This window comes from Macrobrachium rosenbergii, chromosome 48 (assembly GCF_040412425.1).
Source record: "Macrobrachium rosenbergii isolate ZJJX-2024 chromosome 48, ASM4041242v1, whole genome shotgun sequence".
NCBI classification, from domain to species: domain Eukaryota; kingdom Metazoa; phylum Arthropoda; class Malacostraca; order Decapoda; family Palaemonidae; genus Macrobrachium; species Macrobrachium rosenbergii.
The window spans coordinates 42,235,797-42,253,820 of NC_089788.1; the positions used below are offsets into that span (position 1 = coordinate 42,235,797).

Here is an 18,024-nt window from a genome sequence, read left to right on the forward strand (position 1 = left end):
CGATGAGCAAATGTTGAGAAATTTCTATTTGGAATCTAGTTGGAATCAAGCTTTGAATTGTCAATTCGTCAAGCGCTCGATGGAGCGAATAATGTAATCGCCCTTCTCCTTATCAGAATCGAATTCCTTGCTAGCATATCGCAGCAACAGACTAGATTGCCGAAGTTGAAAGAACTTCCTTTACCTGTGTTTAATGGTGAGATTAGGGATTACGCTACTTTTAGAGAATTGTTTGATGTTCACGTTAACAGACGTACTGATTTAGATAACGTAACTAAGTTTACGTATTTACTTGGTGCCCTTGAAAAAGAACCACTGAGAGTAGTTAAGGCTTTAAGTGTAATGGCTGCTAACTACAACATTGCATTAGGGTTGTTGGAACGTTACTGTGGTAATCAGCAGCAAACGTTAGTTGTTTTGCATCAGCGACTCGCCAATATTTTTGTTCCTAGATTCAACCGTGTAAGTTTAAAAAATTTCCGCATCGAGTTGACAGAGTTGTAAAGTTGTGGATTACTTGAGAAAGTGTGATTACACTTTAGAAGAGTTTTTTGAGGCACTTGATTTCCTCATTAGGAATTTGGAGGATGATGCGTTGCAAAAGGGAGAGGACGAGTCTGTAAGACCTTAGACAGTTGCACTTCAAACCCCTCATACTAGAACGTGTCCATTTTGCCAAGGTGAGCATTTGGCCAATGATTGTAACAATCATACCACCGTTAAGACCGATGGCGACAATTAATATATTTCTGTAGGTGCCTTAAATGTTTAGGCAAGGTCCATAGTAGCATTCAGTGTAACAAACAGAATTGTAAATTGTGTTATTGTAGACATCACAACTTAATTTGTAGTAATAATGCTTTCAAGCCTCAGTCAAATGCGCCTACGAGGCAGTTCAACAGCGTAAATGATCAGAGTCAGTCATTAAGTCATGTCACTCCTAAGCCAGTAAAGGGCAAAAGTAGAGATAGAAATCCTGAGGGTTCTAACGTAGGTACTAACGTAAGTAGAGTAAGCGGGGAGAAAGAGTGATGAAAAACCATGTATGAATGCAAAGTGAGTAAATACGTCTGACTCGGGTCTACCATCGACGCTGTTGCCAACCGCGTCGGCCATCTTGTGTGTCCAGGGCTGACAGGCTCCGACCAGAGTGTTTTTAGACACCGGGAGCCAAAGTAGTTTTGTATCGAGTCGGCTAGCCCAGAAATTAAAGTTGCCAGTAATAAAGAAAGTCTCCCTTAGTATTGCACCATTTGGTTCTGATGTTATTGATGGCGAATGCGATTTGGTTTCTTAGGGTAATAAGGACAAAATTGATACTGCACGACAGTGTGAACACACCCATCGACAACTTGAGCCTGGTTAACATAAGACATCATTTGCAAAACGAAGGGTACAAGATAACAGACGAAGAAGTCCATAATGACGTTTTGAAAAATGTGAACGTACTGATCGGTGCCGACTATTTCAATCACTTCATCCTTAGTATGGACAAGTGTGATGGAGTCAGTATTTTCGTGACTCATCAAGGGGCATCCCCTTATGAGAAGGTCCCTCAGTGGGCACTTGAGGGAGTTGACACAACTTCCGCGAAAGCCTTGCGTGTCTGCCAAACAGTAGAACTGAGCCATGATGTCGATGAATGGTGGCGACTTAATATGATTGGTATCACTCCCAAAGAGCAATTTTCCATCTCTGAGAACCTAGCCATTAAGAAAGCTAAGGACAGTGTAGTACGGACAGAACAGGGTTATCAACTAAGCCTCCCTTTTCATGATGAACAATGTCCAAGTGTCAATTACTGTAATGCCATTGCACAACTAAATGCTTTAGAAATGAGATTTGATTGAGATCCTAGTTGCCGAACTGTTTATGAGCAAGTCCTTCAGACTTATCTTGGAGCGGGGTTCATAGAGGAAGTCCCCAACTCGAGAAGAGAAGGCCTCATTTTGGTGTTAAGGAAAAGAGCTCTACTACCCTGCTTAGGATTGTTTAATGCCTCCTCCAAGTCGAAGGGAGGAATCTTCTTGAATGATTGCTTGTATCCAGGTCCCAGTCTAGTTGAGTTGTTATATGACCTTTTGTTAAAATTTAGAGTAAATCCCTATGCACTAACTGCTGACATATCTAAAGCCTTCCATCGAGTCCTCCTTGATCCACAGGACACCAGGTATGCTTGACTCCTGTGGTACAAGGCGCTGTCACAAGCGGCTACCTTTGCTTTCAGGGTCGTGGTATTTGGAATTACAACCAGTCCTTTTCTCCTTCGACAAGTCCTTCAGACTCATTTTAGGGCAGCTGGGAGGGCAGAGTTGATAAAATCGTTTTATGTTCACAATTATATTGCCACCTATACTACTGAGGGAGAAATGTGGGATAATTATTTAACTGTTGAACAGCTTTTGGATGAAGCTAAAATGCCATTGAGAGGGTGGGTGAGTAATAGCCTAGCCTTTGATCAATGGGTAGGAGTTGAAGAGCCCACTGAGATTTCTGTGTTAGGAATGTTATGGCATAGGAGTAGTGATCAGATGTGCTTGAAACCCTTCAAAGGAGTGGGAGAATTGCCTAGTAACTGGGTTCCCACGAAATGTAGGGTCCTTTCCTTGTTAGTATCAAATTTTGATCCATTAGGGTTGGTCAGTCCAACATATGTTAGAGGAAAGTTGTTTTTGCAGAAACTATGGGAAGAAGGTACAGGATGGGATGATGTTCTCGACACAGAAAAACAGACAGAGACAATGAAAATCTTAGAAGAGTTTGTCAATATGCGTAAGTTGAAATTTAAGAGAGGAATTTTGACAGGCGAATCAGAAATTCATGTCTTTACTGATGCCTCAAGTAAGGCATATGGGGCGGCAGCCTATGCCAAGGGAAGTAAGGGAGAAACTAACCTGTTGACTAGCAAAATGAGAGTAACCCCTAGGAAACAACAATGGTTGACCATACTTAAATTAGAGTTATTGGCCTTGTTATTAGGAATTAGGTTAGGTAGAAGTTTGAAGAATTTGATAAAAGTCAGTACAGTTGTAATTTGGACCGACAGTAAGATTGCTATAGCCTGGGTAAATAGCAAAGAGGAGAATAGGAATGTGTTTATAGCTAATAGGGTAGGACAGGCTAACTCTCTTTTACAGGAGTGTGGGATGATTCTGAAGCATGTGCCGATGAAAAGTAATCCAGCAGATCTTCTGTCCCAAGGGACCAATATGAGAGAGCTAACAGACAACCAGTTGTGGCACCGAGGTCCCCAGTTTCTTCATGTTGAAGGTCCTGCTGATCCCCCACAGCTACTAGATGAAGCCTCGCTAAGCCAGGCTAATAAGCAACTTGTTGCTGCCCTCCATGAACTACAGGAAGAAGTAGCCATGATACAACTTGCAGACATCTGGCCTATAATGGAGAGTATTGTTGAATTTAGCATTTTGATGGGTATTATGAAAATTGTGTTGAAATTTTTAAAAAGCAATGCTAATCCATTTTTGATGGTTGTTTATTTGGAACAAAGGCTTTATTTGCCTTCAGTTTGTAGTTATTAGGGTTAGTTTTGGTTGAGGGTATAATATAATATAATATACTCTCAAAATAGATTAAAGAATGCTGTAGGAAATAGAGATCATTTAATCTTGTTACCCACAAAAGGTAAATTAGTACAATCATACCTGAGACACTTGCATAACCTGAACATGCACTGTGGCGTGAATTCACTAATAGCTATTTTTCACCAGGAATGTTGCAGGAATGTTGGTGTCCAGGATCGAGATGTTTGGCGAAGGAGGTGGTAGGCGGATGTGTAGCTTGTATTAAATCCTTCAAGCCCTCTCTACACCGCCCACCTCCCCCACTGCTCCCCATTGCACGAACACAGATGTCACAGCCGTTTGCTTGTATTGGTCTCGACCACACCGGACCTATCCAGGTAGGAGGAGGGATAGGCTACATCCTGTTGGTAACTTGCATGAACAGCCGAGCCATTTACTTAGATTAATGTTCGACCCTCGACACTGCCATCTTGATGTTCAGGAGACTTGTTGCAATGCATGGGATGCCCTGTAGTATCTACAGCGACAATCACTAGACCTTCCGCGCCGCCAGAACATTCCTACAGGACATCTTCCACGAAGGCGAAACTCGAAAGTTCCTGCGTGAGCGCGGGATACAGTGACATTTCCAGACTCCGGAATCTCCGTGGAAGGGAGGATTCTTCGAGCGCCTAATCGGGGTTGTGAAACACACCCTCGAAGTATCTTTCAGGTGCAAAATCTTCAACGAGGAGCAGGTCCGTACGTTAGTGAAGGAGGCAGAAGCAGTGGTAAACAACAGGCCTCTTATATATACATTGCCTGTCACAGTTGCTGAGGCTGAACGCAGTTTCAGTGAACTGTCCAATATAAAATCTTTCAAAAAAGCAACCATGGGTCAAGAGTGCCCGCCATGTTTGTTTGGCTCTATTGTCAGTAGAACACACACTAACCAGATCTTTAGATTACAGCTCACTTACAAATGATGTTGCTAAGAAGACAAGTAAGGTGAAGCTGCTATAATGGCCTTCTCAAACTTAGTCACTGGACAGTAGCATGATTCCTTTGACAAATTATTTTGAAAAACCTTCATGCATAATCATACAATATTCTTGAATTATCCTTTTAATTTAAAAATTATGGTACTGGTCAAAATATTAGTTTCGTGTTCAGATGTCATAATTAGCAAAACATTACGTTTTATACTGTACCATGTTATTACACGTTCTCTCTCTCTCTCTCTCTCTCTCTCTCTCTCTCTCTCTCTCTCTCTCTCTCTCTCTCTCTATTCTTATGATCACTGTATAATTTATCTTTTCCACTTCACTCTTTTTAAGATTTAATCTTATGCTTCCCTATTTAATCTTTCTTTACATCACTACATCATCGGTCCCGCTACCTCACACTGCCCTCAGTGTCATAATAAAAAAAATAGAGTTTGAATGGATAGTTGTAAATTCACATACAAAACAAACTATTTATATGATTGCCCATAATGCAAAATACATAGATATATGTAACATAATGATAACACACATATAAAATAAGTGAGAAAAATTGGATACTGTTGAATAATTCATGTTAATGCAACAATGGTAAAATAATAGATCAGTAATATATTGTAGAAAATTCATACATTATATAATGAATTATTATTTAAAAGAAATATTCATATACACAGTGAATTATTACATTGTAAAATGGTTAAATGCAATAGTGACTACATAATGAAAAATCAATAATATATAAAGAAATTGTAGTAAATCATGTCTATAAGAACATTATTCTTCTTCCTTGGCCTTTTTAATTTCCTTTATAATCTTTTCAATATTTGAAATTACTACAGGTTTGATTAAAATTACAAACACCACAATTACAATTAAGATTATGATTGAATTGAACAGAGACAAAATTGGGGAAACCTTTTCTTTGAAGTAGAAATACTCATCTACTAATGGTAACTCATCCAGTTGTTTTAATTCTAACTGAGACAAGTGAAACTCTTTGATATAATTAGACTAGTTCATGTATGGGATATGTTTGTTAACTTTTAGCTCAGTGAAAATATGAGGTTCATAGTACAACTGGTTTGGTATAACTAACTTGCAAGCCTTATCAAAAGCATGGACATTCTTGAATCTAACTTCTGTACTTAGATTATGGCAGTTGATTATGGCTGTTACAGTATCTAGTGAAAAAAACAAAAACTCACTGTTCTGCTAGGATGGAAACAAATCTGTTTGGATAAACTTGTACATAACTCTTTTTCTTGATTTTTGTTGTCAATGATTTCTTGAACACAAGGATAGGCATTAGTAGTTTCGTAAAGGTGATCAAGGTTACAAATGTATTCTTTTTCCCTTAAAATTATGCAATCCTTTAATTGGGCATCAGTAATAAATAAAATCATTAACCCATGTTCTTCTAATGCAAAATGGATGTTGTTGACATTTGAAATGATTACATTTTCTTTTATCAATATGGGGAAAGGATGTATAGACATCAGTACATTTGTATCTTTCTGATTAAAGGGTAATACTAAAATAATCTTATTATGTATTACTTTGGTAGTTATGAGATTATAGTACATGAGAACATCTTTTACCATACGGGTATAATGTCCCTCTACCAAATAAAAATTAACTATATCTTCTAATTCCTTAGGAGTGATTAGTGTTGGACTTAACATTCCCTTATAAGCTAACAAGAGCGCGTTTAACATGTCTCTATGTTCTTGCAAGATAATTTCACTCTCCAGTACAAAGTTGTTCAAAAATTGTTGGTTTTCTATCATACTTAGTTCCTTGGTTACATTCTGGTTAACTTTAGTAAAGAATACCTTTAGCTTTTCTATCTCTTGGGCATTTGAGTTCTAAGAAGTTATCACTTTATTTATCACTGTACCTCTTGCTGCTGCCCATTGTTCCAATTTATCAGTTCTAGCCTTTTCTTTTTCTACATTAGATTCAGTTGCGGCTCCAAATAGTTGATTTAGTGCTGTTCCTATAAAAGGTAAGAGGGATCTTTTGGACCTTGTATTTAGGATATTTCACATGTCATTATCTAACTTTTTCAACAATGGTAAGGCACTGTTATTATCAGTCTTCTGTATTATGGATTTGAGTTCTTTTTGAACACCTTTCAAAGTCATCTCATTGATAAGCACTGAAGAAATATCTATACTCACGACTCCCAAATCTTTTATTAATTTTACAGATCCCCTTTTCTCTAGTAGTGCATCCTTTTGGATGACAACGTCTGAAGACACGAATTGGAGTATTACGATTATTAAGATGAGCCGCATGTTTGTATCTGTAAGAATAATCCTCATCAGATATTCTGTATACATGAGGTATTTTAGTTTCTATTAATACATCATACATATATATTTTCAGTCCAACACTTTACATAAGCTTATCTTTTTCTTAACTTCATATCTTTTGTTTACCTGTTCTTCCCTATTCTCCTTCAATACTTCTAACTTTTTAGTGGACTAAGCGTCTGCTTTTATTACCTTCACGTGGTTCCAATGAACTACCCTTTCCTTTAGATCATTCTCATTAATAATTATAAGCTTATTTAATTTTAACACTTCTAATACTCTATAAGGACCATGAAATTTAGGAGAACACTTTACATTAGGACCTTCTGGAATATGATTTTGAACATATACCTGAGTACCCACTATAATGTCTGGTTTAGTTGTATTTTTATCATAGTACTTGGCATGAATTTTGTGAAAATCGTTAAGTCCAGTCCTCGTTTGTTTGATCGTTTCATAAGTACGTCTAGTTTTCCATGCAATATAGTCATCATAATTATAAGTATGTTTGGGTGGTGTTGCATCATCTAGTAAGGTATTAGGTAATCTTTTTGATAACCATACAATAAGTAGTGTGGTGATTCTCCTATTGTCTCATTTACAGTATTGTTTATAGTAAACTGTACGTCTTCCAAAGCTAAATCCCAGTCTTCTGTATTAGGTTTAACTAAAGTTTTCAGGATATCCTTTATTTTACGATTTGTTCTTTCTACTGCTCCATTTGAACTTGGTTTATATGCTGTTATTTGACATTTATTTATCTCGTAAAATTCACATAATTTTCTTAAAAGCTCACTAGTAAATTCAGCCGCGTTATCAGAAAGAAGAACTTGTGGACATGAATGTCTCGTAATAATTCTAGATTTAAGAGCTTCTGCTACTGTAATTGCATCTCTATTTCTTACTGGTACATTTTCTACATATCTGGTTAGATAGTCTAGAAAGACTAGTATTTGTTTATTCCCTCTAATAGTGGTAGGAAATGGACCTAAAAAGTCCATGCTAATTACCTGAAATGGATTTAATTCTTATGGATATTTTTCAAGTGGAGCCCTTGGATTTACGTTACACTTATGTTGATTGCAAACTACACAATTTTGTACAAAGGTCTTTGCGGTTACACTACAGTGTGGCCAAAAATAATTTCTGGTTATGATTCTGCTTGTCTTTTTAATTCCTGGATGTCCGGCTAACTTATATGAGTGTGTTAGTTTTAAAACTTCTCTGATTAGTGCTTTTGGGATGTATAGACGAGGACAACCATTCTTCTCTGAGGGCCTTTTATACAACAGGCCATTTATTAATTCAAAATCAGGTTTTAGAGATTCATCTGTCATGAACTGTCCTACTATCTGTATGATTTCTGCATCATTTTCTTGTTGTATTTTCACTCTTTCTAAGTCCAAGTCCACTACTTGACAGCTAAAACAAAAGGTAAAGTATTTCTCGGTTTCTTCTTGGGATCTGGATAATGCATCTGCTAGGTTATTAAATTTCCCTGGGATATATCTGAGTTCTGGAGCAAATTCTAACACACTAATGAACCATCTGTTGAACTGCATGTTATTTGTAAAAGTTCTCTTTTTAAACAAATCACAAATGGGTTTGTGATCAGTAAGTACACTGACTTTATGACCTAGAAGTATGTGTCTAAATTTCTTTAATCCCTAGTATAATGCTAAACATCTGTAGCACTATAATTTCTTTCTGCTGGGTTTAAGACTCTACTGGGATAATATACTGCCCTCATTCTAGTTTTGTCTTTTTGTAGTAATACTGCTCCTAGCCCTGTACTTGAGGCATCACAAGCTAAGTAAAAGTCTTTGGAGAAATCTGGGTAGACTAAAACAGGATTCCTTGTCATTTTACTCTTTAGTGTTTGGAAGGCTGTCTCTTGCTCTTTATTCCATTCATATTTGACATCCTTCTTTGTTAATTCTGTTAATGGTTTGGCTATCGTCGCAAAACCCTTAATAAAAGGTCTATAGTAACCTACCATTCCTAGGAATCGTCTCAATGCTTTCAAATGTGTGGGAGTTAGATATTCAACTATTGCCTTTATCTTGCCTGCCTGCATGCATAGTCCATCTTCACTAATTACATGACCCAAGTATTCCAAAGATTTCATTAAGAATTGACATTTCTTTAATTTGATTTTTAGTCCCGTTATTCTTAATCTTTCTAGGACTATTTCTAATGTTTTGAGGTGACTTTCTAAATCTTTACTAAAAAATGATAACGTCATCTAGGCAAACTACAACATTTCCTATATCTCCTAAAATTTGTAAAATTAATCTAACAAAAGCTAAAGGAGCCGAAGTGAGTCCAAATGGCATGGCTTCAAATTGTAAGTGTTCTTTATGTGTGCTGAAGGTTGTGTATGGTTTCGACTCTTCGTCTAAAGGTACTTGCCAATACCCACTCAGCAAATCTAAGGATAAAAAGATTTTTGCACCTCCTAATTGAGTTAACATATCTTGAATTACTGGCATTGGCATTGTATCTGGGATGGTGTTGGAATTTAACTTTCTATAATCTATCACAAGTCTCCAATTTCCATCTTTCTTTGGAACAAGTAGTAATGGAGAATTATATGGAGATTTGGAAGGAATGACTACCCCATCTTTCTTCATTTCTTCTATCAAATTATCAACTATGGGTCTTTGGCTTATTGGTTATCTGTAATTAGGAATAAAGAATGGTTTTGCTCCATCATCTAACAAAATTCTATGTTGTAGGACAATTGCTCTGACTAATTTATCTCCTTCTATAGCTATTACATCTCCATATTTTTCTGATATCTGAATTAATTTTTTTTTCTGGGAAATCTGTTTTATTCATCGCTTTGTTTAATTCAGACTTTTGACCAGTTACAGAGAAAAATGCCTTTTCTTCTAGTGTTAGTAAAGGGCTGTTAGTAGGTATTCCTATGCAAAAGACAATGCCTGCGTATAGTGTTAGTTTGTTATCTGAGTAGTTTTGGACATAAACTTCACAATTATTACCCTTCAGGTGGGCCAATGAATTATCTATTCTGGCAAAATCTGGCAATTCTTCATTTAATAACTGAACGTCTTTAACCTCTACCTCTACTTTTCTCCTTAAATGTATTTTTGCTACTTGTCTATTAAGTATGAACTGCACTTTATTATCATCAGCAATGCCTACGCAACATATCTCTTCATCTTCTATATCTGCAAAGCAACAATGTTCTGTATATTCACTAGTTTCTTCAGTTACTGCTATTACATTATCTATATCGGATTTATGTATTTTATTTAATAACAATACTTCATTTAGTAATTTCCCTTCATTGTTACAACTTATTACTACATTGCTATAGCTATCAGTATTTATTTCTGTATATTTATCAGTATGGGAGCCTTATTTTTCGTTATATTCAGAATCTCGGTGATCACCATTATTTGTATCTGGGCCATTTCTTTCTTCGGAGTATATAGTTTCTTGAGGTGCACATTTTCTTGATTCTCTACTCTGAAATTGTGGGAATTCCTCTTTTCTATCTTTTTCTATTTTATCTTTATTGTTCTCGTTATGGTACTGTCTTTTATGTATGTCTTTCTCGCTTGCCGAAGCCGTCTCAGACAAATTGATCAGATTTGGGTGAAACTTTTCTTCTTCAAGCGCAAAGCATACGCTCCTTTGATTATCCTGTTTCAGGCTAATCCTTCTTTCTCTGCAGTCCAGGATGATTCCACATCTCTTCATTACTTTAAATGAGAACAATACTTGTGCGGGAAAAAATCTGTCTTCTAGAACTAGAAAACTTTCAACAGATTTATGTGACGAAATGTCTATTTCTAAGTTCACATTTCCTAAACTTTTAATCTGTTTACCCGCTACTCCTTTTATCATTCTGCTTTGACCCTGAATTAGCGTTTCTTCAACGCCTAAGTATCTGGTTAAAATGGTGTTATCTATTATGTTTACAGTGTTACCTGAATCCATGAGTACAGTACATATCTTTCCATTTATTGGAACTTTAATGATAGGTAAATCCTTTCTGGTTATTTCTTCTTCTCTCATGAAGAATACTACTACTTTACTCGGCAAATAGGAAAATGCGGATGAACCTTCACTTCCCCTTTTTGCTAATTCTTCTGTTTTTATATTATTTTCTTGAAGGGACTTTCTTGCTGTCTTATGTGTAGGGATAAATTGTCATTGACTTGAAGACTTATTTGAGGTTGGGCGGTTGCTGCTTAATTCAACCACTTCTTTATGTGTTTCTTTATTCCCGAACCAGCAATTCCTGGTTAAATGTCCTACCTTCTTGCAAATCGTGCAGATCCTAGGCCTTCTGCACTCGTTTGTGGAATGACTGGTATAGCCACAGTTTTCACAGGTTGTCTTTGGTCTCGCTCCTTGAGCGGAATAGTTCACTTGGGTTGAAGTAGTTGTGTTTGAGTATTGACCTTGTCTATAAGGTTTGGGAGGACCACCCTTTGTTTGATTCTGTCTTCCTTTCTGGTTTGGATTCTTTTAGTATTTTGAGCATATTTTCCTTGAAAGGTAGTTGGTCAGTTCCCAACTTGTCTGGAATTATCATAGTTCTTGTTATTCATTCTAAAGGTAGGATCATTATTTCTGCCTTTCCTTTCATTTTGTGCTTCTGTTGTTCCTACAAATTCCTTGGAGAGATCTATCTCTTTCGTTTGTATTTCTTCTCTCATGGTTTTCAGTGTTTGAAGGCTGTCTTTCTGTGGATCAATTTTTATTTTCCTGAAAGCCTTTTTTTATCTTCTCCAAGGCCATTATATATTGTTCCAAATGGCAAGTAATTCAAAACATGTCTTAGCTCAACTAAATTATTGTCATTATCACCAAACTGTGTCTTATCTTCTATGGTGATGCCTGTTTTCTTTAAGTCTTCTGTTATTTTATGTATTGCATTCTCAACACTTGCGTACAGATTAGCTATTGTTTCATATTGCGGGTTAAGGAATCTAGTCATGTTATATAAACTGTCAGTCTTATTTACTGGTTCCCAGAGTGATAAACAAATTTCTTTGAATTCTGCATAGTTATTAAGCTTGATAAAACTCGTGGAATTCAGAGTTTTGTGGGTGTCACCGTGTTCTGAACTTCCGAGAATTAAGACTTCATTTATTTTAGCTCTTTCATCTGTTATTCCCCCCTGAAGTTATGCGACTATCTGCATCTGAGAGCCAGTGATTTACTGTATAAGATTCGAGTCTACTTTTGTCAGGATTTGAATCATCCACCTGTCCACAGAAGCGTGTGGCTGTTGTTATGACAGCTGCTTGATTCATATTGCGATATTGGATGGTGCGAGTATTATTAGTATTGTTACTATTATTATTACTGTTAGTATTATTAGAATAATTAACACTACTTTAGTTCTGGTTAGTTGTGTTATTATTGTTAGTATTTCTTTGCACTTAAGTTGAGTGGGAAACTAGTCTTGGAATTCGGCAATGTCTGAGTGTCGACGGTCTTAAATTGTACGGCGAATGGCTAACTGTGTTTAGTAATTCATCAAAGACTCTTTGCATTTTACAATCAAATTATTGAAACTGAGCACACAATCATTATATATATGTATATATATATATATATATATATATATATATATATATAATATATATATATAATATAATATATATATATATATATATATATATATATATATATATATATATATATATATATATATATATATATATATATATATATGTAACAAGGACAGAATTAACACTTTTTTGAAAGTGTACGTAACGTGCTCCAACAATCTTTATTCAGGAAACGGCGTATGAAGGTTCGCTCACGATAACACTTACATCCATTTTTCTCCCCTCTCTCTCTCTCTCTCTCTCACCGTATGTATCGCCTCTCTCTCTCTCTCTCATCGTTTTCCAAGTTCACCCACCCGAATCTCACTCATTCTCACCAAATCAATTGAATGGACTATTTAAAGAAACGCAATAGTTTCTACAAAAATAGGTTTATTATTCAAATAACCCAACAAGAAATGAATAAAACAAAGCAAAGATTAAAATGCATAATAAATGAATTATCGAGTCAGATAACTAAACTCTGAACTGTAAAACACTTCTGATTAAAGAAGTCTCACTATGGCTAATAGCCTGAAAATATCCAAACTCACACATACTCCCCAAATCAATAACTAAAAGTCATGTCAAAAAAAGTCTACCACATGTTATTCGAACAGTCAGTCCACACTGTCCACAGACATCTGTCGAAAGAATTAAACATGACATGACAGAAAACTCCCAAAAATATATGAAATGCAAAACACAATAATGGAAAGTGTAAAATGCATAGCCAAGATATGGCAAACGTAACATGACAAAACAATAATATAAAAGAGGTATGAATATTCATATTAAATCTCCCACACCAGTTCAAAAGTTCATAATGATCAGAAAATCATTGGTAAAAATCACAAGTTCAATTTTCTCCCATAAAAACAGAGATTTCAAACTCTACCTTATCTGCCGATTTCAAAGCCTGGATCCTCTCCAAAGCTACGTCTAGACAACTGCAGTTCTATCACGTTAATAAACGATCAAACTCACTTTTAGGGCAGATTTTGGCATAATCTAGATCAAATTAACGCACGTACTCACGAATATACATAACACTTCGGAGATCACCTGACTGGCAATATTGCTGAGGAATCAAACTATTTGCTGAACACAAAGATTTTACCTCGAGTCTCTCGACCTAGTTCCATCTGACTCCAAAAATTCTTCCATCACATCTTAAAGCATTGAAGCTATGAAATGCATATATGTGTCCTTTAAAATTTGTAGCAGCCATATTTTCTGAAATAGAGCTCGGCCACCACATAAGAGCGTCTCGCTCTCCTTAACGGCAAACTAAAACAAAAACATATGTATAAAACATAACAGAATAGAGCTATGCTCAATTAGCAATGTCTACTGCACTGCAGCTTTAAGGACTGCTCTCATGACGCACTTCCAAAGTCACTGGGGTTGTGTTCTTAGAGCCTTTACATGTAATCTTACAAACACGAATAAGCTTTACTACCCCCACAACAAGAATTATCAGTAAAATAGCTATTAAGACAATTAAAATTGTCGGCATAATATATTCCTGATACTGGAACATCACGGAATCGTCAATGTCTTCCAACGGTGGAACAGTTATTGGCACCTTGGTTGTAGGTACTGCCACTACCAAATGCTCGTTATGCGTATGACGCATAATTATCTTCTCAGAACTGTTGAATACAGCACGGCTAAGTACGAGAAAGTCCGTAGACATCACACGGCAGGATGAATCAAACAGCTTGGATCCTCGAAGAACGAATGACGTCGACTTGTTGCTCTGGCACATCATTGTAACTGCACTCTTTGCAAAACACGGCAGTTAAGAGTACTGGTGGACTCAATGTGGTAATCTCAAAGGAACTGTCTAAAGTCACATTCTGTCGGAGTCTGTCTATGAACTAATGATAATTCACAACCACCCACAGACACAACTCGCAACTGGAAAACACTACTGTCACACACACACCTCTCTCTAACTAAAGTACAACTCGTCTTATAACCAACTCCCGAACCTTGATATTGATCTCCCAAAACGAACATGGTCTCTACTCTATCCCATGTCACTACTGAGTCTCCCAAAAACACTCGAAAAAGGTCTAATAACAAAAAGGTTTCATGTTACTGAACCAAACAAAACTACTAATGCAAAAGTCAAATACTCTTAATGTGAACTAATTCCAAGTTTGTATCTCAGAATAATCACAGTCAACTCACTATTAAACACAATAACTCTACGGAACTCACTCATAAAAAAATTCTTTCCAACAGAAAAAAAATACTCCAAACATCCAAACACTAAAAGGTATCATATCTCGTAAAAGACATGAAAATTCTACCCGGTTAGCAAATATTTCGCAACACCTGACTAACTCTCAACAAAATAGCAATTGACGTAATGGCAATCGCTCCCATGATCATAACAACTACAATCACTCACAACACAGCTCCCTTTATTTAAAAAAAAAAAAAAAAGAAACTGGAAAAAAAATCCAAATACTCAAACACGATCTCCCAACCCGAAAAAAAAAGATCAGACTTGTTCGGTCCGATATACCAAGTACCTCCCAAAAAAATAATCTTAAACAACAAAGATATTGCGTCGGATGATGAAACACATCACAACACCATAACACACTAACACACGGGTCAAATCTCGTATGAAATTAGCCCATGTCTCAACTTCTAAAATCATTCGAAAACAAATGATTAAGAACTTCAACATCCAAAATGAACAAGAGACAAAAAAAAAAAAAAAAATATCATATATATACAAACATCAACCCATTTATCCCTCTAACTATATACAAACGTTCCATTACATGACTATATACAAATGTTCCATTACATCCCAACTTTCTTTAACTTCGAAATATGGGTCAATTTCGTCACTCCAGTATTTACATCTTTAACTACAAATCTATTCCCTCTTTTTGATCTCTACAATCTCAAAAGGTCCGTGGAACTTCGGACTTAATTTATAATTCAGATCATTCCGAACATTCACTTTAACAAACACTCTATCACCCATCGAAAAAGCTACTCCCCTCGATTTCGCGTTACTTTTCTCTACCATTGCACGCGAACTAAAGTTCAAGTTCTTTACTGATACGTGCAAATCTTTCTCTCGCTGTATTTATCAATGAAGTGACCGTAACATCACCCTGAACTCGCTCTGGTAACAAATCAAAAGGTCCTTTCAACTTGTACCCATACAAAGCTTCTGCTGGAGATATCTTAATTGTGTCATTCATCATAGTATTGATACTATATCGCACTTCATCCAACGATCTGTCCCAATGTGTATCGGAACCTCCCACCGTCATGCGCAAAGCTTCGATTACTTTCCGATTCGCCCTCTCACATAACCCATTCGCTTCAGGTCTATACGGGATTATAGATACTTTCTTTATCCCCAACAAATTAGCAAGACCGTCTAAAGTCTTATTAATAAACTCCCTACCATTGTCTGTGATCAGACATTCAGGAACACCATATCGACAAATTATCCCCTTAAAGAACGCTATAGCAACTTCCTCAGCTGATTTGTATTTCAGTGGGAAAATCTCGACAAGGCGAGTCAACTCATCAACAACTACTAATAAATGTCTATAACCATAAGCGGACTCTGAGAAGTTACCCAGAATATCCATATGCACTCTCTGAAACGGCCTATGGTATGGGATATGAACCCAAACGACACGACACTGTCGTCGCTGGCTTATTCGCATTGCAAATAGCGCACTTCTTCACAAAGGCTTCTACTGCGGAAAACATATTTTTCCAAAAGAACTTTGACCTGACGTTTTCATACGTCTTGTCCACACCTAAATGAGGAGAACCAAATTTACAATGTACAATGTCTAGAACTTGTGGTACTAGACTCTCTGGCACGATGATTTGTGTAATCTCACCCATGCTTCGAGTACTTCGCAAGTTATACTTAACTTTCCTCACCAATAAATTATTCTCCAACTCTAGACCAGAAAAAGGCAACTTATACCCTTTCTTCGGTGAAACTCCCTAAGAAATGCCTTAGCATCTGACAACAATTTATCTTCATCTTGCTTTTGTTCCAGCAAGCCTATGTCCCAAGTGACATTTTCACCCGTAATATAACACACTGCGTTACTCTCACTATCACGAATAACAATCTCTCCCGAGACTGCCGACTCACTATTTCTCCCCGAAGTATGCACTGTAGGAACGTGTATGTCCTCTACATGCGATCTCTCAGAATTACTAATATCAGAGACATTAGACACCAAATATTTACTCTCTTCTCCCACACAGGATTCGGTGTGTATTTCCTCATCCTCGACCGGAAAATATCTGCTCAATGCATCTGCAACCACATTATGCTTACCTTCAATGTATTTGAGGTTTGCATCAAAATCTCTCAATGTTAGGAACCAACGTGCTCTCTTGGGCGACAAATTTGGCTTATTAAAAGCTCTAACAACGGTTGATGATCTGTAAAAATCTCAACTTTATTTCCCAACAACAACATCTTAAAATGAACAAGGCTAGAGACGACTGCGAAAGCCTCCTTGTCCACAACTGACATCAGCCTTTCGTTACTACCACGCGTTTTGAACTTTCTGCTATAAAAGCAATTGGGTGTAATTTCCTCAAATTTCTGCATCAAACACGCACCTATACCTTCCTGACTCGCGTCAGTCACTAAGGTGAACGGTTGACTAAAATCTGGAAACTTCAAAACTGGTGGGTTCACCAAAGCGTTCTTAAGCTTCTCAAAAGCTAATTGTTGACTATCACCCCAAACAAACTTAACGTCTTCTCGTAACAAATCTGTCAATGGAGACGCTATTGTAGAAAAATTCCGCACAAAACGGCGAAAGAAACCCGACATACCTAGGAACGAACGAATCTGTTTCCTGGTTTTGGGAACTGGAAAATTCACAATGGCTTTAACTTTCTCATCATTCACTCTAACTCCCTCTTTAGAGATAACATGTCCTAAATAGACAATTTTTCTCTTCAGAAACTCACATTTGGCCAATTTGACCTTTAACCCAGCGAACCGTAATCGCTTGAGGACTTCTTTTAACACCTTTAGATGTTCTTCAATTGTATCTGTGCATATGAGAATATCATCCATGTACACAAACACCGACTTTCCTAACAAGCCATGAAGTACTGTGTTAACCAGTCTAGTAAATGTTATTGGGGACCCTTGTAATCCAAAAGGCATCCTATTAAACTCGTAATGTCCCTTTGGTACCGAAAATGCTGTATATTTACGGCTACTCTCACAAAGGGGAACCTGTAAAAACCCTTGCATAAGATCTATAGATGAATATATATTCTTGCCACCGATCTCAACAAACAAATCAGGCAAACAAGCTACAGGATATCTATCTGGGCATGTTTTTTCATTCAATTTACGAAAATCTACACAAACTCTGATACTACCGTCTTTCTTAGGAACTGCAAGCAAAGGAAAATTAAACGGAGAATTGGACGGTCTGATAATGCCTTCCGACTCCCACCTCTGAACTTCTTTTTCTACTTCTTCTCTGATCTTAAAAGGAATTCGATATGCTGGAATATATATGGGATTTGTACCCTTTTCTAGGCGGAT

At 36.7% G+C, this 18,024-nt stretch overlaps 1 protein-coding gene across 1 annotated transcript; it reads left to right on the plus strand.

Moving 5' to 3' along the window:
- The first annotated feature begins 2,369 nt into the window (after window positions 1–2,369).
- On the plus strand, window positions 2,370–3,988 carry LOC136831060 (uncharacterized). Its single transcript, XM_067091006.1, has 2 exons — window positions 2,370–3,405; window positions 3,729–3,988. The coding sequence occupies exons 1-2, from the start codon at window positions 2,370–2,372 to the stop codon at window positions 3,986–3,988; spliced, it is 1,296 nt and encodes a 431-aa protein (XP_066947107.1).
- The last annotated feature ends 14,036 nt before the right edge of the window (window positions 3,989–18,024 follow it).

Bases quoted from the DNA above. Each gene is read 5' to 3' on its own strand.
- LOC136831060 (XM_067091006.1), top strand. From the start codon at position 2,370: ATGTGGGATAATTATTTAACTGTTGAACAGCTTTTGGATGAAGCTAAA. The intron at 3,406-3,728 runs GTATTGTTGAAT...ATTTTTCACCAG, and splicing joins CATCTGGCCTATAATGGAGA to GAATGTTGCAGGAATGTTGG.